An 18569-nucleotide genomic window follows, 5' to 3' on the forward strand; every position below is an offset into this window, starting at 1 on the left:
CCTCCTAGTCACCCTAGCGTGTAACTTCTCAGCCTGCTGCGACCACATTGCACATGTTGCAATTTTTACCTGTTAAATTGCATTCTGTTAGCTGCAGCCCACTCTTCCAGCTTGTCCTGATCTTTTTGAATCCTCTCTGATAGTGTGCTTTAAAAACAGCTCCAACATATTCGGATATACGCCTAGGTGATCCAAGAAGATTTTTTATACAGGGCTTTTACAGCTGTGTGTTATACGCCAGTTTTATGGTTATTGGTGAAGCTATTGTTAGATTCAAACTTACTTGGATCGAACCAAAACTATTTGGTGAGATTCGGCAAACCAAACTTTTCAAAAACGTTCACTCACCACTATCCAATATGATAGTTAGTCAAGGATTCTCTCCCCACGTGCATTTTACATTTAGGAACAACCTATAGTTTCTATTTTGTACACTAGTAGTCTGGAACCTGTGGTTCTCCAACTGTTGTGAAACAAACTAGTAGTATGTCCCGGCATGCTGGGTATTGTGGTTGAACAACAGCTGGAGAGCTACAGGTTCAAGATTACTGATTTAGACTAGAATTCCAGTCTAATAATTAGAGTTGAGCGAACATACTCTGCCAAGCTTGATGCTCGTTTGAGTATTAGCGTACTCGATGGTGCTCGTTACGCAAACGAGCATCAAATTGTGTTTGACCCCGCCCCAGAGAACACGAACCAAGATTTAAAAAAAAACAAAAAAAAAACTCGGCACCCAGCGTCCCACATACAAAAATGCTTGAGTCTCCCATTGTAGTCAATGGGGTTCGTTACTCGAGTAGAGCTCTCGAATTTTACGAGACCCGAGCATTTGTGTGCTCGCTCATTCTCCATTTCTTTGCATATCCTTTTTTTTTTTTTTGTGGGTGAAACCAAGTCCTATAGAAAGACACTTTATTACAAGACATGAACACAACTTACAAAACCAAAGTTTATTTTATAAACTAGTAGAGGAACAGAACACGACTTTAAAGATTCTTCACTGTCATTACAGAACGGTTATTAGCGGCTTCTCTTCGGTGATGCTCATTACATGTTCAGTCGTGTCACGCTGTTCCTGACTTTAAAAGCTCCTATTTACAATAACATTGTCTACAAGACGTCGTGATCAGTTACTTCATTTTAATTGCTGAGTAACTTAGAAGAGGATGAGACAAACTAACATCAACCCTCTTGAAATGAGAAATATTCTAATCGGAGTCACTGTCGCTTTCTGCCTCCTTCACATCTACGCTGAACTTGTACTCCTGGTCACAGCCCATGTACGCGTCGCTCATGAAATAAAGGGTGTAATTGTGTGTCCCTGTGGCCGGAGCTACAAAATCCAACTTCACCTACAGAAATGAAAAAGAAGAAGAAAAAAAAAAAGTCAGTGAAAACAGCACTGTCAACAATAAAGATCCTGAAATACTTCAGTTTTCACACTGGTCATTGGAAAACTCAATAGGCTGACATTTCCTGCAGTTTACTGCTCAGCTTTAGGCTAGAGCTCCACACGGACATACGGTGGATATAAAAAGTCTACACACCCCTGTTAAAATATCTAACAAAAATGAATCATTTTAAATTTATTTCCACCTCCAATGTGACCCGTTATCCGCACAATTCCACTGAAAAGAAACAAATCTTTTAGGGTGAAAGATTAAAAAAAACTAAAATGTGGTTGCATAAATATGGACACCCTAAAGCTAATACTTTGTTGATATACGCTTAGACTTTATGACAGCATTCAGTCTTTTTGGGTAAGTGTCTATCAGCTTGGCACAACTTGACTTGGCAATCTTTTTCCACACTTCCTTTCAAAATGCTCCAAATCCGGCAGATTGAGAGGACATCTTGTGTGTAGCGCCCTCTTCAGGTCAACCCACAGGTTTTCAATGGGATTCAGGTCTGGGCCATTCCAAAAGATTGATCATCTTCTGGGGACGCCATTCTTTTTGGCGATTTGTAGGTATGCTTTGGGTCGTTGTCGTCCTGAATAGTAAAATTCCTCTTCAACTTCAGTTTTTTAGTAGAGGCCTGAAGGTTTTAAGCCAAAATGGACTGAAATTTGGAACCGTTCATAATCCCCTGCCCCTTGACTAAAGCCTTGGTTCCAGCAGCAGAAAAATAGCCCCAAAACATAATGCCGCCTCCACCGTCTTTACTGTGGGTACGGTGTTCTTCCGGTGATGCAGTGTGTTGGTTTTGTGCAAAACATAACGTTTGGCGTTACGACCAAGAAGTTCAGCCTTGGTCTCATCAGACCATAGCATGTTCTCCCATATACTTCTGGCAGACTTGATGTAAATTTTGGTAAAACATAGCTGGGCTTGGTTGTTTTTGCTGGAAAAAGCTTCCATCTATAAAATCTTTTTTTTAAAAGCTCAATTTTCAATAACCAATCACTGCGCTTATAGCGCTGTGCAGCGCACCGATATATCTCCTAATCTAGTGGTGGCGAACCTATGGCACCTGTGCTAGAGGCGGCATGTGGCGCCCTCCCTGCTGGCACGCGCCACCATCAGCCGCTCACCACTTTAGTGAATACTGTTGTGATAAGCCCTGCCCTCTGACATGTTGGCACTGCGAGAAATAAGTGGGTTTTGGGTTGCAGTTTGGGCACTCCGTCTCTAAAAGGTTCGCCATCACTGTCCTAGTCTGTCATAAACCTCAGGACGTAATGAATAAAAATAAGATATTCATCTAAAATAAAATGTAAAGGTAATTAATTCTTTAAGTTCCTGCTAAATACAAAAAGTTACCAGTCTTTATTAATAAAATTCATAATGTAAATTAGGCTTAGGAGGGGAATTTGATTGTGAAAAACGCATACTGGTTTATACATGATACCTAGTGGGAGTAGTTGTACAACCGTTATCTTAGAATACATGGATATCCAGGACTCACCTTGGCTTTCTGCTGAAGGGTCAGTCTCTTGATGGAAATCAGGCTGTTTGATTTCGCATCCCCGATAACAACCCACCAACCCTCTTCACGTTTCTGTAAAGACATGAATCAAACACTAAATGTAACAAAAAGAACTAAGGAGGTTTTCCGAAGTAAAGCTATGATCTACTTTTGAAAGGTTTTCACCAGAACAACAAGTTATCTCAAATCCACAGGATAGGGAATAACTTGCCGATCGGTGGGGGTCTTACCGTAGAGACTCCCGCCGATCAGGACCTCCGTGTCCCGCTCTCCTTTCACTGTGGGGCTTGCTACTTTCCCAGCAATGACATCACTCTGAATGGAGTGCGGGCCGACTAAGTGCGGTCAGAGCTCCACTCATTTCAATGGGAGTGAAGGAAATCGAGCGGGTAGTAACAATTTTTGGCAAAGGCTCCTGAAATTAATGGATTGATTTCTGACAGCAGAACATACCTGAGGGAAGAGGGGGGCGATGACTGGTCCCGTGACTTCCTCTTCTCGTTCCAGCTGCACAAGTACGACAACCGCTCCACCACTTAAAGGAAAGAATGAAAATCACATAAAATGACCACAACTGTATATAGATTAAATAAAGCCAGCTGATACCATCTGGGACTTAAAGCTGGCCGGCCCTGTTAACCCATCTGATAAAAGAAGGGTATAGAAGGCAACATAGGTGTTTGGATCATGTGATCATTTTATTTCACCCAATCTGTATGACCTCAGTTCCCCCTGACAAGATACTTCTGAGGACACTGGGGCTGTCCTTCTCCACAACAGATAGTCAGAAGCCTCATGTCTATGGGCAGCATTAGAGAACAATTACTTCCCATTTCCATTGCTAGAAACCAACGTTATACTAAACCCATCCAGGTTATACTAAACCCAAGCGAACTGTTGCACAGCTCTTACCAACACACTGTTGCACTACTAATACTCACCTCCTAATTAATTCCTTCTCTGCCACCTCATAAGAAAGTTCAATATTGGGATAGCGGTTGCAGAACCGGGCCACATCAGCCATCTGGCCATCGTTGAGTTCCAGCAGCTCTGTACGATCCTCGTCCTCCATCTCCATAATATCAAAAACACTTTCCACTCCCTGCATTGCAAGAGACATCAGCAATCAGCAGTGACCAAAGTGCCGTACAGTGTGATCCAAACACAAGTGGGGTTGTACCATTATCCTAGCAGTGCTACAAGTGACAATTTACCTTATCAGTACATCTCTTGATATGCTCAGAAGTGAAGTGCGGCAGCTGCTTCAGATAGGAGTCCTTGGACCACATGGCTTGGGTGACCATTTGTGCCAACTCCATAGCAGCGAGAGCTGGGCTGAGCCAACCGTTACTGGAGAGCACATCCACACAGGCCTGGATGAGCCGGATAGCCTGGAGAAGAGATAGGCACAACGGTAAATGGCGTATTCTGGAAGGACTTACCAGACATTTCGTCGTGCCTCATTTCTTACCTTACTAAGGATTTCCTCTGTGTCTGACTGGAGTTCTGCGCTCAACTGCATTCTGGAGAGGTGCGCCTGAAGGAGCAGGTTGGTTTTCACATGTGGGTCATTGAACTTGGGATTAGTAAGTTTATGAGGGACTTTCTGTGCCAACTGAAGGGAAGAGTAAGAGATAATATTTTACTGCATTTACTTACAGCACTATAACGCATCATTTTACCAGTTACATATGCCATTTATCCCACACAACTACAGAAACAATACTAAGCCTCACCTGGCGCAGCAGGTTATCTTCACGGTGGCGGATAGGTATGCTTTCATACTCGGCTGCATTAGAGATGATTTCAATTAATCCTCTCACCTTGGTCTTGGCGTTCAAGGACATGCTAAACAGTTCTATGAAAGAAAATCACACAAATAATTAGACTGAGATGGAGCGATAGAAGATTCCTCAAGATAAGCAAGGAGTAAGGAGGTTATCTTCACCTATGGTGGTGTAGTTGATGTAATAATAAGCGGCTATCATGCCCAGATTAAGAGGTGCGACGTCCATTTCATCTTCAATGCTGATACATTTGGACTGTTCCAGGTCGCTGAGCGTCTGTTCAACCAGTTCTGACAAATGGTCTGACAGATGTCTGTGAGATACACCTGAAATGTACCCAGACAGGTGTTACAGGTGCACATGAGGCTTAAAACAAAGCATACAGTGGAAGTGTGCCAAACAAAGCATCTTCATGTCCTCACCCTGCAAGTTGTAGTAATTCGGATTCTGTGTCATTCGCCTGTACAGGAACGTCCAGGTGAGGTAGTCCACCGCGTCTTGTTTGTTTTCTATGGTCTTGGTGACAATCTCAGCATTGAAATGGTCATGTAGGCAGTGATCCAAGTGAGATTCAACGGGTAGAGGCTCATAAAGGAATTTCTTGAAAAAGTCCTGGAAGAAGTTAATAACAAAAAGAGGTCAATATACCAATTTAATGGATGGAAGGAGTCGATATAAACTACAGATCCCTTGTAAGACCCCATGTTCAGTATGAGATTAAATTTCCTTAAAAGAAAAAAAAAAAAAATGGATATAGACGAGTGGGAGGTTATTAAATGGGATCAGTGGGCTCTCATAGTGAGGGGAAAGGATATAAAATTTTTTTTTAAAAAAGGGCTTTTTGCGTGTGGGAAAGACACTAGAGATGAGCGAGCATACTCGCTTAGGACAATTACTCGAGCGAGCATTGTCCTTAGCGAGTACCTGCCCGCTCGGAAGAAAAGATTCGGGTGCCGGCGGGGGGCGGCACGGAGGGGAGATATCTCTCCCCCCCCCCCCCCCCAACTCACTGCTCACCCACGCCGGCACCCGAATCTTTTCTTCCGAGCGGGCAGGTACTCGCTAAGGACAATGCCCGCTTGAGTAATTGTCCTTAGCGAGTATGCTCGCTCATCTCTAAAAGAGACGTATTGATGTCATTTACATATATTTTTACATGAATAGTCAATCTGAAAAATTAGAACAGGATTTATTTTTCTCTTGACTGCACACAAAACCAGGGAATATTTATTATGTGTGGAGGTATAGGAAAGGGTTAAAGTTAGAGTAGTCAAAATATGGAATGCTAATAGCAGAGAAAACGACCGTTTTTTAAAAAGGGCAAGATGCTCATTTAGTAACCAATGGCATTGAAGGTTATAATTACTCTAAAGAGGTGGAACCTGATGGAATGTTGACTTTCTTCAAGCTACATAACTAAACATATAAACTGGTATAACAACATCTAATGATAATAGGATATAGAATGAGAAATAGTTTTTAAATGCAGCAATTTTCCTTCACAATTACTTATCAGAGCATTTCCAAATCTTAATAAATACTCGTTGTTTGTGTTTGCCATGAAGTGGTTAATGTAATCAACTTGTGCAACTTTCTTACATTCTTTATTAGAGATGAGCGAGTATACTTACTAAGGCACATTACTCGAGCGAGTAGTGCCTTAGCCGAGTATCTCCCCGCTCGTCTCTAAAGATTCGGGGGCCGGCGCCAGTGACAGGTGAGTTGCGGCGGGGAGTGAGGAGGGAAGAGAGAGATCTCCCCCCCCCCCCCCCCCCCCCCCTGAATCTTTAGAGACGAGCAGGGGGATGCTCGGCTAAGGCACTACTCGCTCGAGTAATGTGCCTTAGCGAGTATACTGGCTCATCTCTATTCTTTACTTTTCTAACTTGTCACCATTCTTAAGATGTACAATTAGGTAGCGCTCACATGTACACTGTGTGATTGTATTGAGGTGTTCTGTCACAGATGAAGAAAACAATGCGGCGATGGAACTACAGAAGGGAACGACTTGCATTGTGAAACGGAAACCACGTAGCTGTCCGTTTTTATATTTGGAGTATAGAATTGAGTAGCGAACTATATAATGGAAACAAACTGAACCCTTGCAAAGGCGACAGCAAAGTGGTGTCCAATTTACTAATACAAGTGAATGGTTCTTTTTGTTTCCATTCTGTGTTTTTGGAAGTCATGACTGAAAACCATGACGTAAATCACACAGAATGTCAAATAATGCTGTGCGACCGCTCTCTTGCTGTCAGTGAAAGGAAGCACTTCGTTAACACCCGCAGGCTGAAAGGTCTAGTTCTGCTTATTACAGTGTATCAGAGGTCTGTCTATGAAAGTGCTTTGTGGTCTGGACAGACTTCGGACAAGCCGCGATATTGAAAATGGTGAGGCACTGAAACAAAGTATATTAGGAAGTAATGCCATTTACTTTATATTATAAAATACATGGAATAAAAATAGTGTTATCTCACCTTCTTTGATCCTTGACACATAATAACACACCGTCCTTCGTCATCTAGTAATGGTCGGTTTGCATATCCCACCATTTGAAGAACGTCATAGATAGGATAATCCACATACCTGATAAAGGAAGAAATATTAGAGGACAACAGATAATATAAATGACCCTCACATTTCCAAAACAGACCCTACGTACGCATGAATCTTTCCATTGTAATACTGAGTGTCCATTATGATGACCAGATGAGCGGAAATGTTCAGCCCCCAGCAAAGGCTGCGAGACGCTACAATCACCTGCACCGCACCTATAGCGCAGAGGGGAATAAACGGGAGAGTTAGAAAGTCATGAAAGAAAGCAGATGGACAAAACATAATTTCATGGATTGTTCTTTAAGAGGTCATTCCAGTTTAAAAAAAAAAAAAAGGCATTTGGTATATACTTCCAATTTCTCGTTTTTCAATACCTCTGCTGTCCACCAATAGAAACCTTCATGGTTTACTTCCAGGTGTATACACACATCTGTCCTGAGCAAGTGATTGACACGTGCAGTACTACTACAGTGCCATTGTCAGAGTTGTATCCTGTAACGAGCCTTGCATCTACATGACAGGATCAGTTTCTACTAGAAGTACACAAAGAAGGTTCCTACTGAACAAGAGCAATCACAGCTCTAGAAAGTCGAGAAGAGTAGACACAAAGTATATTGAAAAGATGCAGAATTTGTAACTTTCCAGTGAATAACTTATTTGCAACCCCCCCCCCCCAAAAAAAAACTGCAAATGAAGTGGAAAGAATTACTACAAAAACATCCTCAGAATGGAGAAAAAAAACACATTCTGATCATACCAGAATTAAAGAGCTGTTCCACAATGCGCCTCTCTAAAGAGGAGAGCCCCTCGTGCAGATATCCCACACCATTCAGCAAGGTCTCTCTCAATGTGTTATCACCGAGTTTATCCAGGTACGGGGCCAGATCTTTCTCTGTGCAGTGAAGGAATCTAAAATAAGACAAGCAGCAACATGACTGATGTGCTTATTATATAAAGACTCTTACAAGTGCAGATATAGTATAATCCGTACCTTTGACGTTGGACATCGGAGGCGCAGGTGGTCAGTATGTCGATGGCTGTGAGCCGCGTCTGTTTTCGAGATGGAACAAAGACAATGATGGGCTTTTTGGGCGAGTGCTTGACAATGGCGTGGTAAACTGGCTTGGCCATGGAAAGAAGTCTGGTTTGAGTGTGACTGATGTTGAAACCCTAAAAAAGGTGGGATCATTAGTACACAGGGATGCATTACAAACCGTTAATAACTTCAATGGCAGAGATGGTCTCGATCAACTTATTTTACTACCACCGATTTACTGTAGATAAAAGACCATATAGATACATGGAAATGCGTATAACCTAATATGCATACTATTACCTCTGATGTTATGCTATACAGTACAGATCCAGGGTTCCAGATAGCAATCAAAATGATCAGCAATGCAACCCCAATTTCGCATACGGTGAGAAAATTTTCAATTTGGTTGCCATTTACAACTAGCGCTGCAAGACTGTAGTACAAGTAAGCATGCTCGATATGCCACACGATAGGCATGTCTGCTAGAATCACCAACCCCTTTAGAGGAAGCCGTCCATGCAGGAACTGCAGCAAAATGGAGCATGCTGCGATTACTTTTTTGGACCAGAAGGTCCGCAAAACAAGTCTGCATGCTTTAATTAAGCTGCAGACGCCCATGTCTCCCTATAGGTGGCTTGAATTGTGTGTCGTCTGCTCAGGTGCCCTGCGCGGATTCCACAATTCGAATTTGCCCGTGGACATTGGGCCTGAGTGGGAATCACTGCATACAACGTAACTGTGATGGGGGATCTCTGGATGGGACTATACTGCCAAGGCATACACACAAACACCTGTGTATGGGATTATAACTGAACATAGCAGGCAGTATTATAGTAGTTAAAGTTTTGTACATGTTGAGTACTATTACAGTCTAGTCTAACCTAGCTAATATTATTTGCTGTAAGAATCAGTAAAAAAAAAGCAAAAGAACATAATTTGGTCAAGCAAAAGAATGGGCTAGCCATCTCAAGCCAATGGGGCTTAGTACCCCGCGTCCTCCACAGCAGTCAAAGTACTGGGGGAAGCTGGTTCCGCAGTCCGTTGCCTTACAGCCAGGCTGGACTGTGCGTAGAGAAGGTGCAGGATTGTGTATTTATGGCATAAACAGAATTCCTTACATAATTCGCTATTTTTTGCCTACGGTATTAGACCAAATGGAAGCAAAGTGGAGGAAGACTTTTTTTTGACAAGCTGCGTGTTTTATACTCATAAGTTAATGTTCCTTTAGAAGTGACTGAAATTACAAGCCTCAGATTTCCTCCTGACTGGAAACCCTTTTGGACAACAGCATTATAAGCAATCTTAAATACGAGCATAGGAAATCTTACCTGTATGTGTAGCTCCAATGGGACTGGCCTCACGTTGGGATGGAAATTAAAAGTTGACGTAGCACTGCATCCAAGCCAGTGAGCCACATCTTTGGCATTGGATAGAGAGGAGCTGAGAGCCACGATGCGGATCGGCCTTTCAATCTGGGAGGATATGTAACGCATACGGGAGCAGATAACCTCTAGGACAGGCTACGGGTGAAAAACAGAGGTCAAGTCTTAAACATACCAAACTATGAAAATTGAACACAAATCTTCCTTAATTTCACACGAAGTACAATTGTCAGCTTTGAAAATATAGCATAGTAATGTATAGAAAAACCTTGCCCCATGTCAGTTCATTAAAAGCAACGTACTTTTGGCAATGGAAAGTTGCACAGCAAATGATCAAACGCCGATCAACACTCACCCCGTTGGATCCACCAATAAGATGAGTCTCGTCTACAATGAAGAGACTGACATTTTGCACATTTTTCCGTTGCTTCCAGCGTCTAGATAAGATGTCCCACTTCTCCGGTGTGCTGATGATGATATTTCCTTTTCCAAGTAACTTCAGATCGGTGCTGGTTTCACCAGTCAACAAAACCACCTTCTTATACAGTCTATCTTGGAACTTTTCAAACCAATCCATAAATACCTACAAGGAAAATCAGAGGATATAAGAACTTGTTAGAAAGCTTTGCCGTAACGGTCTACAATAAATATAATATGCCTCGTGTTGGAAAGTAACACTATCACAAAAGGAGGACGACAAAATAGTATTATTCTTGTGATAAAACTAAGTAGTTCCAGCCGATGACTGCATAAGCTATGCCACCGAATTAGTATACTGTGGTTTGCAAATACCCACTACTACGTGAGTTGTATCATCTTGACAACCCCTTTATATATGCCCATCTACGCTTTGCCAACAAGTTCCCCAGCCTGCGTCCTTGGTCACTGTATGTCAGCTGGTCCTGCTGGCCTGGTGTGCACTGATGTAGAATGAAATCAGAATTGGGTAACTACAACGAATGGCAGTTCCAAAGATTGACCCTTTTTCTGCCAACTTTGGGGAATGACTGTGAGGCACCAACGACACCCAATTTCCTTCAGCTGGAGTCTGGACTCCCTCTGTAGTCGTCCAGCTGTAGGTCTGTCCCACTCTCTTCAGAGGAGATGGGTACTAAGTGCTAAAAATTGAGAAGGTCTTTCCCTCTGGTTGCCTGCCCTGTCTTGGTCATACCACCCACACAAGGCTTCTCATAGTGACAGTTTTCCTACATGCGTCATGTTCTCCAACTAGAGTGGGTTGAGATGGGCTAGTCCAGGACCAACATTGCTCCAAAGATGGCACTTTGACAGCTGAGTGTTGACACGCTCCATTAAAGGGGTTGTCCCGCGAAAGCAAGTGGGGTTATACACTTCTGTATCGCCATATTAATGCACTTTGTAATGTACATCGTGCATTAATTATGAGCCATACAGAAGTTATTCACTTACCTGCTCCGTTGCTAGTGTCCTCGTCTCCATGGAGCCGTCTAATTTCAGCGTCTAATCGCCCGATTAGATGAGCTTGCGCAGTCCGGTCTTCTCCCTTCTGAATGGGGCTGCTCCTCGTAGCTCCACCCCGTCACGTGTGCCGATTCCAGCCAATCAGGAGGCTGGAATCGGCAATGGAACGCACAGAGCCCACGGTGCACCATGGGAGAAGACCTGCGGTCCACCGTGGGTGAAGATCCCGGCGGCCATCTTCGCAAGGTAAGTAAGAGGTCACCGGAGCGCGGGGATTCGGGTAAGTACTATCCGGGTTTTTTTTTAAACCCGTGCATCGGGTTTGTCTCGCGCCGAACGGGGGGGGGGGGGGGGGGGGGGGAGGGGGGGGGGGGCTATTGAAAAAAAAACAAAACCCGTTTCGGCGCGGGACAACCCCTTTAATACACCAAAAATGGGAACACATGCAAAGGAGTAAAGCTTTCCTAGACTGCCCTTGGGATCAATTACCAAGTCAAGGAAGAAAAAAAAACAAAAAAAAAAAAAACACAAGTAATCCAAGGCCCAACCACAATATGTTAATATATCCTAAGCAAGTCCCTAACATCACATGACTTTTCAGGACCTAGGTAAAAAGCCATCAACACTAAAACTCGTGTCTCTGGATTTCCTGTTTACCTATTCATCAATCTAATATATACTGACATATGCATGAGCTGAAAGTAGCTTTGTGAAAGTGAAGAGATGAGTTATTAGCATACATTTCCATAAACGAAGCATATCTAACAAGTGACAGATACCGCTAATGAATGCATAAAGAGCAGTAATGGGATAATGCAGTTGTTGGAGCGCCTGTGTGGGCGGAGGACATATTAAATGTGAACAGATTTCACCGGAGGACTGAAATATCAAAAAGACACAAACACTCTAATTACTGAAAGAAACAAAAGTAAAATCTTTAATCCTTTTTGTTTTCCTGAGAGCACTAAAGGTAGATTAACACCTCTGCGGCGTTAATATGCTCATGGGAGGCGAATCTAGGCTGGGAACTGCAGTGGGAGGAATGGAAAAGTTTCTGATAGAACATGCAATTACTAAAAGTACACCGTGAAACTGTACAAACAAGTCAGAAGACGAAAGCAAGATTTGTGTTACTCATCATAAAATCTCTGTCTGTTCACTGGGGGACACAGCAAAGACCTTGTGTATAGCTCCTGCCACTAGGAGGCGACACTAAGTGAAGTGTTGACTCTTCCTACCAGCTATACCCCTCTTGTGGCCACCAAGCAAACAGTAGGAGAAGTGGGGCAAAAAGCTAACCTGCAAGTCTGGATTCACACGTGGCATAATTGCTGCAGACTTTCCGCATGCACTCTTCATTCTTAAGCCTGAGCCTAAGCAGCCAAGTGGAAGGGATTTGCAAAAATCTCATCCACATGCTGCTGCAGTCCGCTGCAGACAAGCCGCGCGGAAACTGGATGTTGCTGAAGTGGGAGAAGAAGATGGCATTCAAGTGTGGCAAAAGCAGACAGAAGAAGTCAGAGGGAGGAGCCAGAGGGTAGCCAATCCAAGATCCCAAAAACCGCAGGAAGAGACATGCAGGTACCAACCACAGAGGGGATGGCATTTTGTCAGGAAACACATCCACATAAGAACCAGAGTTCAGCCTTTGGCCAGTCGGAAAAGGAAGTGTTGCCCTAGCCCATGTAGGAAGTGCCAATGGAAGAGGAGGAAGGATCCCCTATGATGCGCTCAGGTCCCACAAGTGGTGGTATGCCGCTACCCTCCGTGCAATTCCCCCATCTTCCCACATGTGGACCAAAGAAGCGGTGAAGATGGCCCAGGCTACGGCAGATGAAGGAGCCTGTGATGTACAACCAAGAGAGGCTGAAGTGCGGCACTGAAGCAATAGGGTCGTAAGATCGTGGCTGGAGGAAAAAGGGTTGCTGGGACTTGGGTGCAAAAAGAATGGATGGGCAGGCTGGGGCTGGCAATGGGCCCCGATACTTACCTAGATAGTGTCCAGCAGTGAACCCCGTAACTTCTATCCTCCCTTTGTTGGGGGAGGGAGTTATGGCTTATTTGTGCCACTTTTTCATCATGACGTAGGGAGAACAGTAGGCAGGGTGAAATCTACCCTGGTGCCTCCTCTTCAGTGATTTAACAGGGTAACTGTGTCGCCCTGTATGCTTAAGGCAAGCATACTGAGCCAAAGTCCAGGAAGACCCCAAGAACTGATGTTCTGCCTTCTACAGACACCAAGTTAAGCGGATTAAACTCAGAGGCTGCAGGAGGGGTATAGCTGATAGTAGGAGCCGACACTTCTTCACTTAGTGTCCACCTCCTGGTAGCAGAAGCTATACCCAAGGTCTTAAAGGGGTTGTCCCGCGGCAGCAAGTGGGTCTATACACTTCTGTATGGCCATAATAATGCACTTTGTAATGTACATTGTGCATTAATTATGAGCCATACAGAAGTTATAAAAAGTTTTTTACTTACCTGCTCCGTTGCTGGCGTCCTCGTTCCCATGGAGCCGACTAATTTTTGGCCTCCGATGGCCAAATTAGCCGCGCTTGCGCAGTCCGGGTCTTCAGCAGTCTTCTATGGAGCCGCTCGTGCCAGAGAGCGGCTCCGTGTAGCTCCGCCCCGTCACGTGCCGATTCCAGCCAATCAGGAGGCTGGAATCGGCAGTGGACCGCACAGAAGAGCTGCGGTCCACGAAGACGGAGGATCCCGGCGGCCATCTTCAGCGGTAAGTATTGAAGTCACCGGACCGCCGGGATTCAGGTAAGCGCTGTGCGGGTGGTTTTTTTAACCCCTGCATCGGGGTTGTCTCGCGCCGAACGGGGGGGGGGGTTTAAAAAAAAAAAAACCCGTTTCGGCGCGGGACATCTCCTTTAAGCAATAAGGCAAACAGTTTAACAGGCTTCAATCAATGCAAGATCAGTTGTGGTCCGACTACTGGACCCCATTGATCAACTGTTTGAAAAGGCTGCAGCACTCCAGTGAGCCCTGTGGTGTCCTCACTGTATGTCAGGACCAGCGCTGTACATTTTGTAGCAGTGGCATTTGGTACTGCAGCTTAATCACATAAGCCATGTGACAAACAAACATGAGGTCACAGGCTGAGAAGCCACAGGAGTCGCCTGAACGTTGCGGACTCTTCATACAGCTGTTCAACAGGGGGGGCTTGGAGTTGAATCTTATATTGATGACCTTATCATAAGGACAGGTCATCAATATCAGAGTCCTAGAAAGTGGCGACTCACTAGAAGATGCGTGTGTACAATTGGGACAAAAGCTTCCATGAAAAACAGAGGAGAGCTTCCTAGTAGGGGAAAAGTTTATGCTTAGGAGCTGTAGTTCAGCGTTTCTTCACTCAGGGTAATGATTGTGCTTTCTCACCCAGCCATGATGCATCAAACTATGTAGATCAAGCAAGAGGTGAGTTTTTTTTGCGCTCTGACTTGCATTCAATACCTGGGACAACGTGCCCACATGCCCCTGCTAGTTACACCACTGCTTTAAAAAAAGAGGCATTTCCCATCCCAAAAGCATGGCATCACTAACGTGTGTAAACCGTTTCCCCCCGCTCCGTGCAATCTGGTTATCCTGTGTGTTGGGAACTTCAGCCGGGTGGCCAGGAGTGTCCATATGCATGGAAGACCTAAGACATGCAGCTCTATATCAGCGCTGCAGCCCATTTATTCTGAAGATTAGTGAGTATCCCAGAGGTCAGACCCACGTGATCATAAAGGGAATAAGAGATAAGCATGAGACATATACGGCTAAAGCAGCGTTTCCCAAACTCCAATCCTCACGACCACCCAATAGGTCACGATTAGGGATGAGCGAGCGTACTCGGAAAAGCACTACTCGCTCGAGTAATTTGCTTTATCCGAGTATCGCTGTGCTCGTCCCTGAAGAGTCGGGTGCCGGCACGGAGCGGGGAGCTGCAGGGGAGAGCGGGGAGGAACGGAGGGGAGATCTTTCTCTCCCTCTCTCCCACCCGCTCTCCCCTGCTCCCCGCTGCGACTCACCTGTCAGCCGCAGCGGCACCCGAATCTTCAGGGACGAGCACAGCGATACTCGGATAAAGCAAATTACTCAAGCGAGTAGTGCTTTTCCGAGTACACTCGCTCATCTCTAGTCACGATCTAAAGGAGATCCTATATAGGGATGACCTGTGGCAATGCCTGAGGCACTGACATATTCATCACCTGTGCAATATTAAGGGAATCCTGAAAACATATCCTGTTGGAAGACGATGTGAGGATACAGTTTGGGAAAGACTGGGCTAAAGGGTTAACAAGGCACTAAGGGAAAAATTTGGTGAGACCAGCATTTCAAACCAGGGATATTCATGTATTAGGTGTATCTCGGCTCCTCTGTGTGCCTAAGCAGAAATGTATGGCGGATTCAACCTGGTGTCCATTTCTGGTATAAATTGTACATAAATATGTCGGCCTGAGGTGGCCACACTGCCTTTTTTCGATAATGGCAGACAGCAAAGCATAGAGAAAAAAGTGGATAATTGTTGCACAAAACCTGACTTGTGCAAAAACTTGCTAACTTTTTACATCAGAAACTGGCGTAAAAGGGTTAGGATGCCTATTACACATCTCATCTAGGTGTGACTTGCCGAATCTAAAATTTGACAAATAAACGTAGCAGCACAGAAGGAATTACTGCCTATTAGCTCTCAGGCTCTCTATGGTACACGGCGAGGACAGACAAGCCAGTCTTTTCCTGAAACCATCTGCGCAACTAATTGAACAAGCTGACTGTAGAAGAAACTATTCTGCTCACCAACTTAGTGAACTCTATTAACATCTCAAACACACGTTTAAAACGCAGCCTTCCTATGTAGGAAGAGGGATGAATAACTGAAATCAGAGCTTACCTGCTCAGCCAGAGCCTCCATGGGAGTGATGTAAACACAACGTCCTTCTGAGTTCTGCAACAGCATGCGAAGAATTGCAAACTCCGCACAGATAGTCTTCCCGCTGCCGGTTGGAGCTCCCACAAAAACATTGTCATCGCTGTTGTACACGGTGTTGAATACTGGGAGAAAAGAACAGAAGGAACACATAAAATAAGTTTCTCAGTGCAAGAAAGGGAATGTTTGTCTCAACTAGTCTGACAACACAACACCACCATTATAAGCAGACTCTACAGACAGGATCAGATATGTTGGTGAGCATCAACTATTGAAGTAGACAGGTTTATATGAAGTCATACATAATTAGACAATACTTTAGAAAATGGATCATTCTGCTTTTGGTAAATTAAGGTCAAGTCACACTGAAAATCACTGCTAATCGGTCAGTCGACTGTTTTAATGAACATTGATAGGAATGATTAAATGTCCCCTTTGTCTTCTCTTTTTCCCTGCAGGTGACTTTGGCTATTATGATAAAAGCTACTCCTAGAAGTCTGCCAATCGAACTCATTAGGGAAAAGGGACTTGTTATTTGTATAGCGCCAACTTCTTCCACAGCGCTTTCATGTAATTTATTACCCTTTATTACCCAGGTACTCTTTTTACCAGGAAGGCTGAGTCATCCTTGAGCCACCTGAACTGTTCGGGGATTGAACCCGCAACCTTCAAGTCGTGAGCGAGAGCTCAATCACATTCTGCTGCCTTCACTCTCCGTGACACACAAGGCCCTGTCCTTACACATTTCTATAACACCAATAAACTATCCCCTGCTCTGGTTCCATCATCTGCCCACCGAACGGCCTCCCGGCATCACTCCCCGGACCAGCTTCCTTAGCATCGCTATTGATGCCCTGCAGTCACCCTTAGGGACTTCCGTTTGCCAGTAGGCCTACATTGATTTTATGTAACTGACATCTCCCGCTTTACAATGTCGCACAATTGTTTTTCTTGTTTATTTTAGACAATAAAACTTTTGAATGCGAAAACAAAAACATATTGAAAACATTTAAAAAGTCACGAAAATGTAACGTTCATCACACATTCACAAACTAATCTGCTCATTAACGCCACCCACGGTTCCAGCTAAATGTGCTCATTACAGGAGAACACAGGCATTAGTAAACAATAGAAACAGTCACGTGAGCCGAACGGAGGCTGCAGGAAGAATATTAATAAGCCTCCAGAGACACTGATCACAACAATAACCTTGGTGGAAACTCACCCTGGGTCTGAATAGGGTTAAAGAATGGAAACTTGTCTTGGTAAAGGCTCTCAAAAGCACTGTTTCTCAAGGCAGAAACGGGCAGTGGCTGCAAATCGAGCAATTCTGTGGGTGGGGGGTATTTTTCAGGCAGTATCAGGTGACGGAAAGAGACGGGAAGTTGGGTTTCACAGGCTGCAATCAGAAGACAAACATTAGTGATCCTAATTAAGTAGAATATTGTATACAATCACTGGCCATTTACACGGGACGATTATCACTCAAAAGGTGTTCAAATGTCCCGTGCAAATGCAAAAACATTGTTTACTAGGCATTCACTATTCGTTTACTAGGCATTCACTATAAAAACCTTCGCTGAATCGCGTGTTTCTCGCCGTGTGTAAAACGCTCCCTGCTCAGCACTTCACATTGAAGGTGAAGCGCTGAGCGAGAAACTGGCGATCCAGCAGTGAAGTCTGCACGAGCGCTGACGACCTTAGTGGTGACATCAGCTCTGGTGCAGTCATGTAGACAACTGTCGTCCTTTGTAAAAGGGACATAAGTCAGCTGTCCAGGATATTGTTGCTTGTTGAACTCCTTAATGACCAACCCCTATTTAGCTTTTTGTTCTAATTTTTTTCATTCCCGCGTTCCAAGAGCTATAACTTTTATTTTTTTGTTAACATGGCCACGAGAGCTTGTTCTTTGAATCAGTATAAAGGTATTATTTAATTTACCATGTTACATATTGAAAAACATTTACAAATTTCTAAGTGGAGTGAAGTAGAAAAAAAAAATCCACACAACAATGGGGTTTAGGGAAAAGGGGTCTTGCTTTTACGGAGTTAACGATGCGATAAAAATGTCCTATTGGCTTTATTGGCCTATTGCTCTGTAGGGTTACAACGACACAAAATTTATGCAGTTTTTATGCTTTACTAATTGCCAAAAAAAAAAGGATTTTTCTTGCTATATTCTGACCCGCGAGACTATTTTTCATCGTAGTTGTAGGGTTTTTTTTGGGAATGGAACTGTATTTTTTTTTCTTCTTTTTAACGGCATTCACCGAATGTGATAAATAGGATATTTTAGACTTCTAAGAATGCAGAGGTATCAGTTGTAAGGTTTCCAATTTATAAAGTAGGACTTTCTGGCTGAAATCCATGGCAAGCTTAGGGGCCTTCACAAGGTCCCAATTGCTATTGCGACCAACTGGCACCTTGCACCCTTACAGAAATGTCAGTCAAATATGTCAAATGTCACTGTCTCTGCAACTTGTGGAAACCTGCCCGCTCTAATCCGCACATGCCTTCGC

The 18569-nt window shown here is 44.0% G+C and overlaps 1 protein-coding gene across 1 annotated transcript in view; it reads right to left on the reverse strand.

Moving 5' to 3' along the window:
* Positions 1-938: 938 nt before the first annotated feature.
* SNRNP200 (small nuclear ribonucleoprotein U5 subunit 200) overlaps positions 939-18569 on the reverse strand; it is a 35490-nt gene continuing 17859 nt past the window's right edge. Inside the window, exons 29-45 of the mRNA XM_066593089.1 lie at positions 17276-17449; positions 16015-16175; positions 10048-10275; positions 9639-9830; positions 8266-8444; positions 8032-8183; positions 7381-7489; positions 7196-7304; positions 5141-5330; positions 4880-5044; positions 4668-4789; positions 4403-4546; positions 4146-4322; positions 3873-4033; positions 3385-3466; positions 2911-3003; positions 939-1355 (exon numbers count right to left, since the gene is read on the reverse strand). Of these exons, the coding sequence (XP_066449186.1) occupies positions 1212-1355; positions 2911-3003; positions 3385-3466; positions 3873-4033; positions 4146-4322; positions 4403-4546; positions 4668-4789; positions 4880-5044; positions 5141-5330; positions 7196-7304; positions 7381-7489; positions 8032-8183; positions 8266-8444; positions 9639-9830; positions 10048-10275; positions 16015-16175; positions 17276-17449 (2582 nt within the window). The 3' untranslated portion in view covers positions 939-1211. The remainder of the gene's footprint in view (positions 1356-2910; positions 3004-3384; positions 3467-3872; positions 4034-4145; positions 4323-4402; positions 4547-4667; positions 4790-4879; positions 5045-5140; positions 5331-7195; positions 7305-7380; positions 7490-8031; positions 8184-8265; positions 8445-9638; positions 9831-10047; positions 10276-16014; positions 16176-17275; positions 17450-18569) is intronic.

The sequence above is a fragment of the Eleutherodactylus coqui genome, chromosome 2, assembly GCF_035609145.1.
Source record: "Eleutherodactylus coqui strain aEleCoq1 chromosome 2, aEleCoq1.hap1, whole genome shotgun sequence".
In the NCBI taxonomy this organism is placed as follows: Eukaryota; Metazoa; Chordata; class Amphibia; order Anura; family Eleutherodactylidae; genus Eleutherodactylus; species Eleutherodactylus coqui.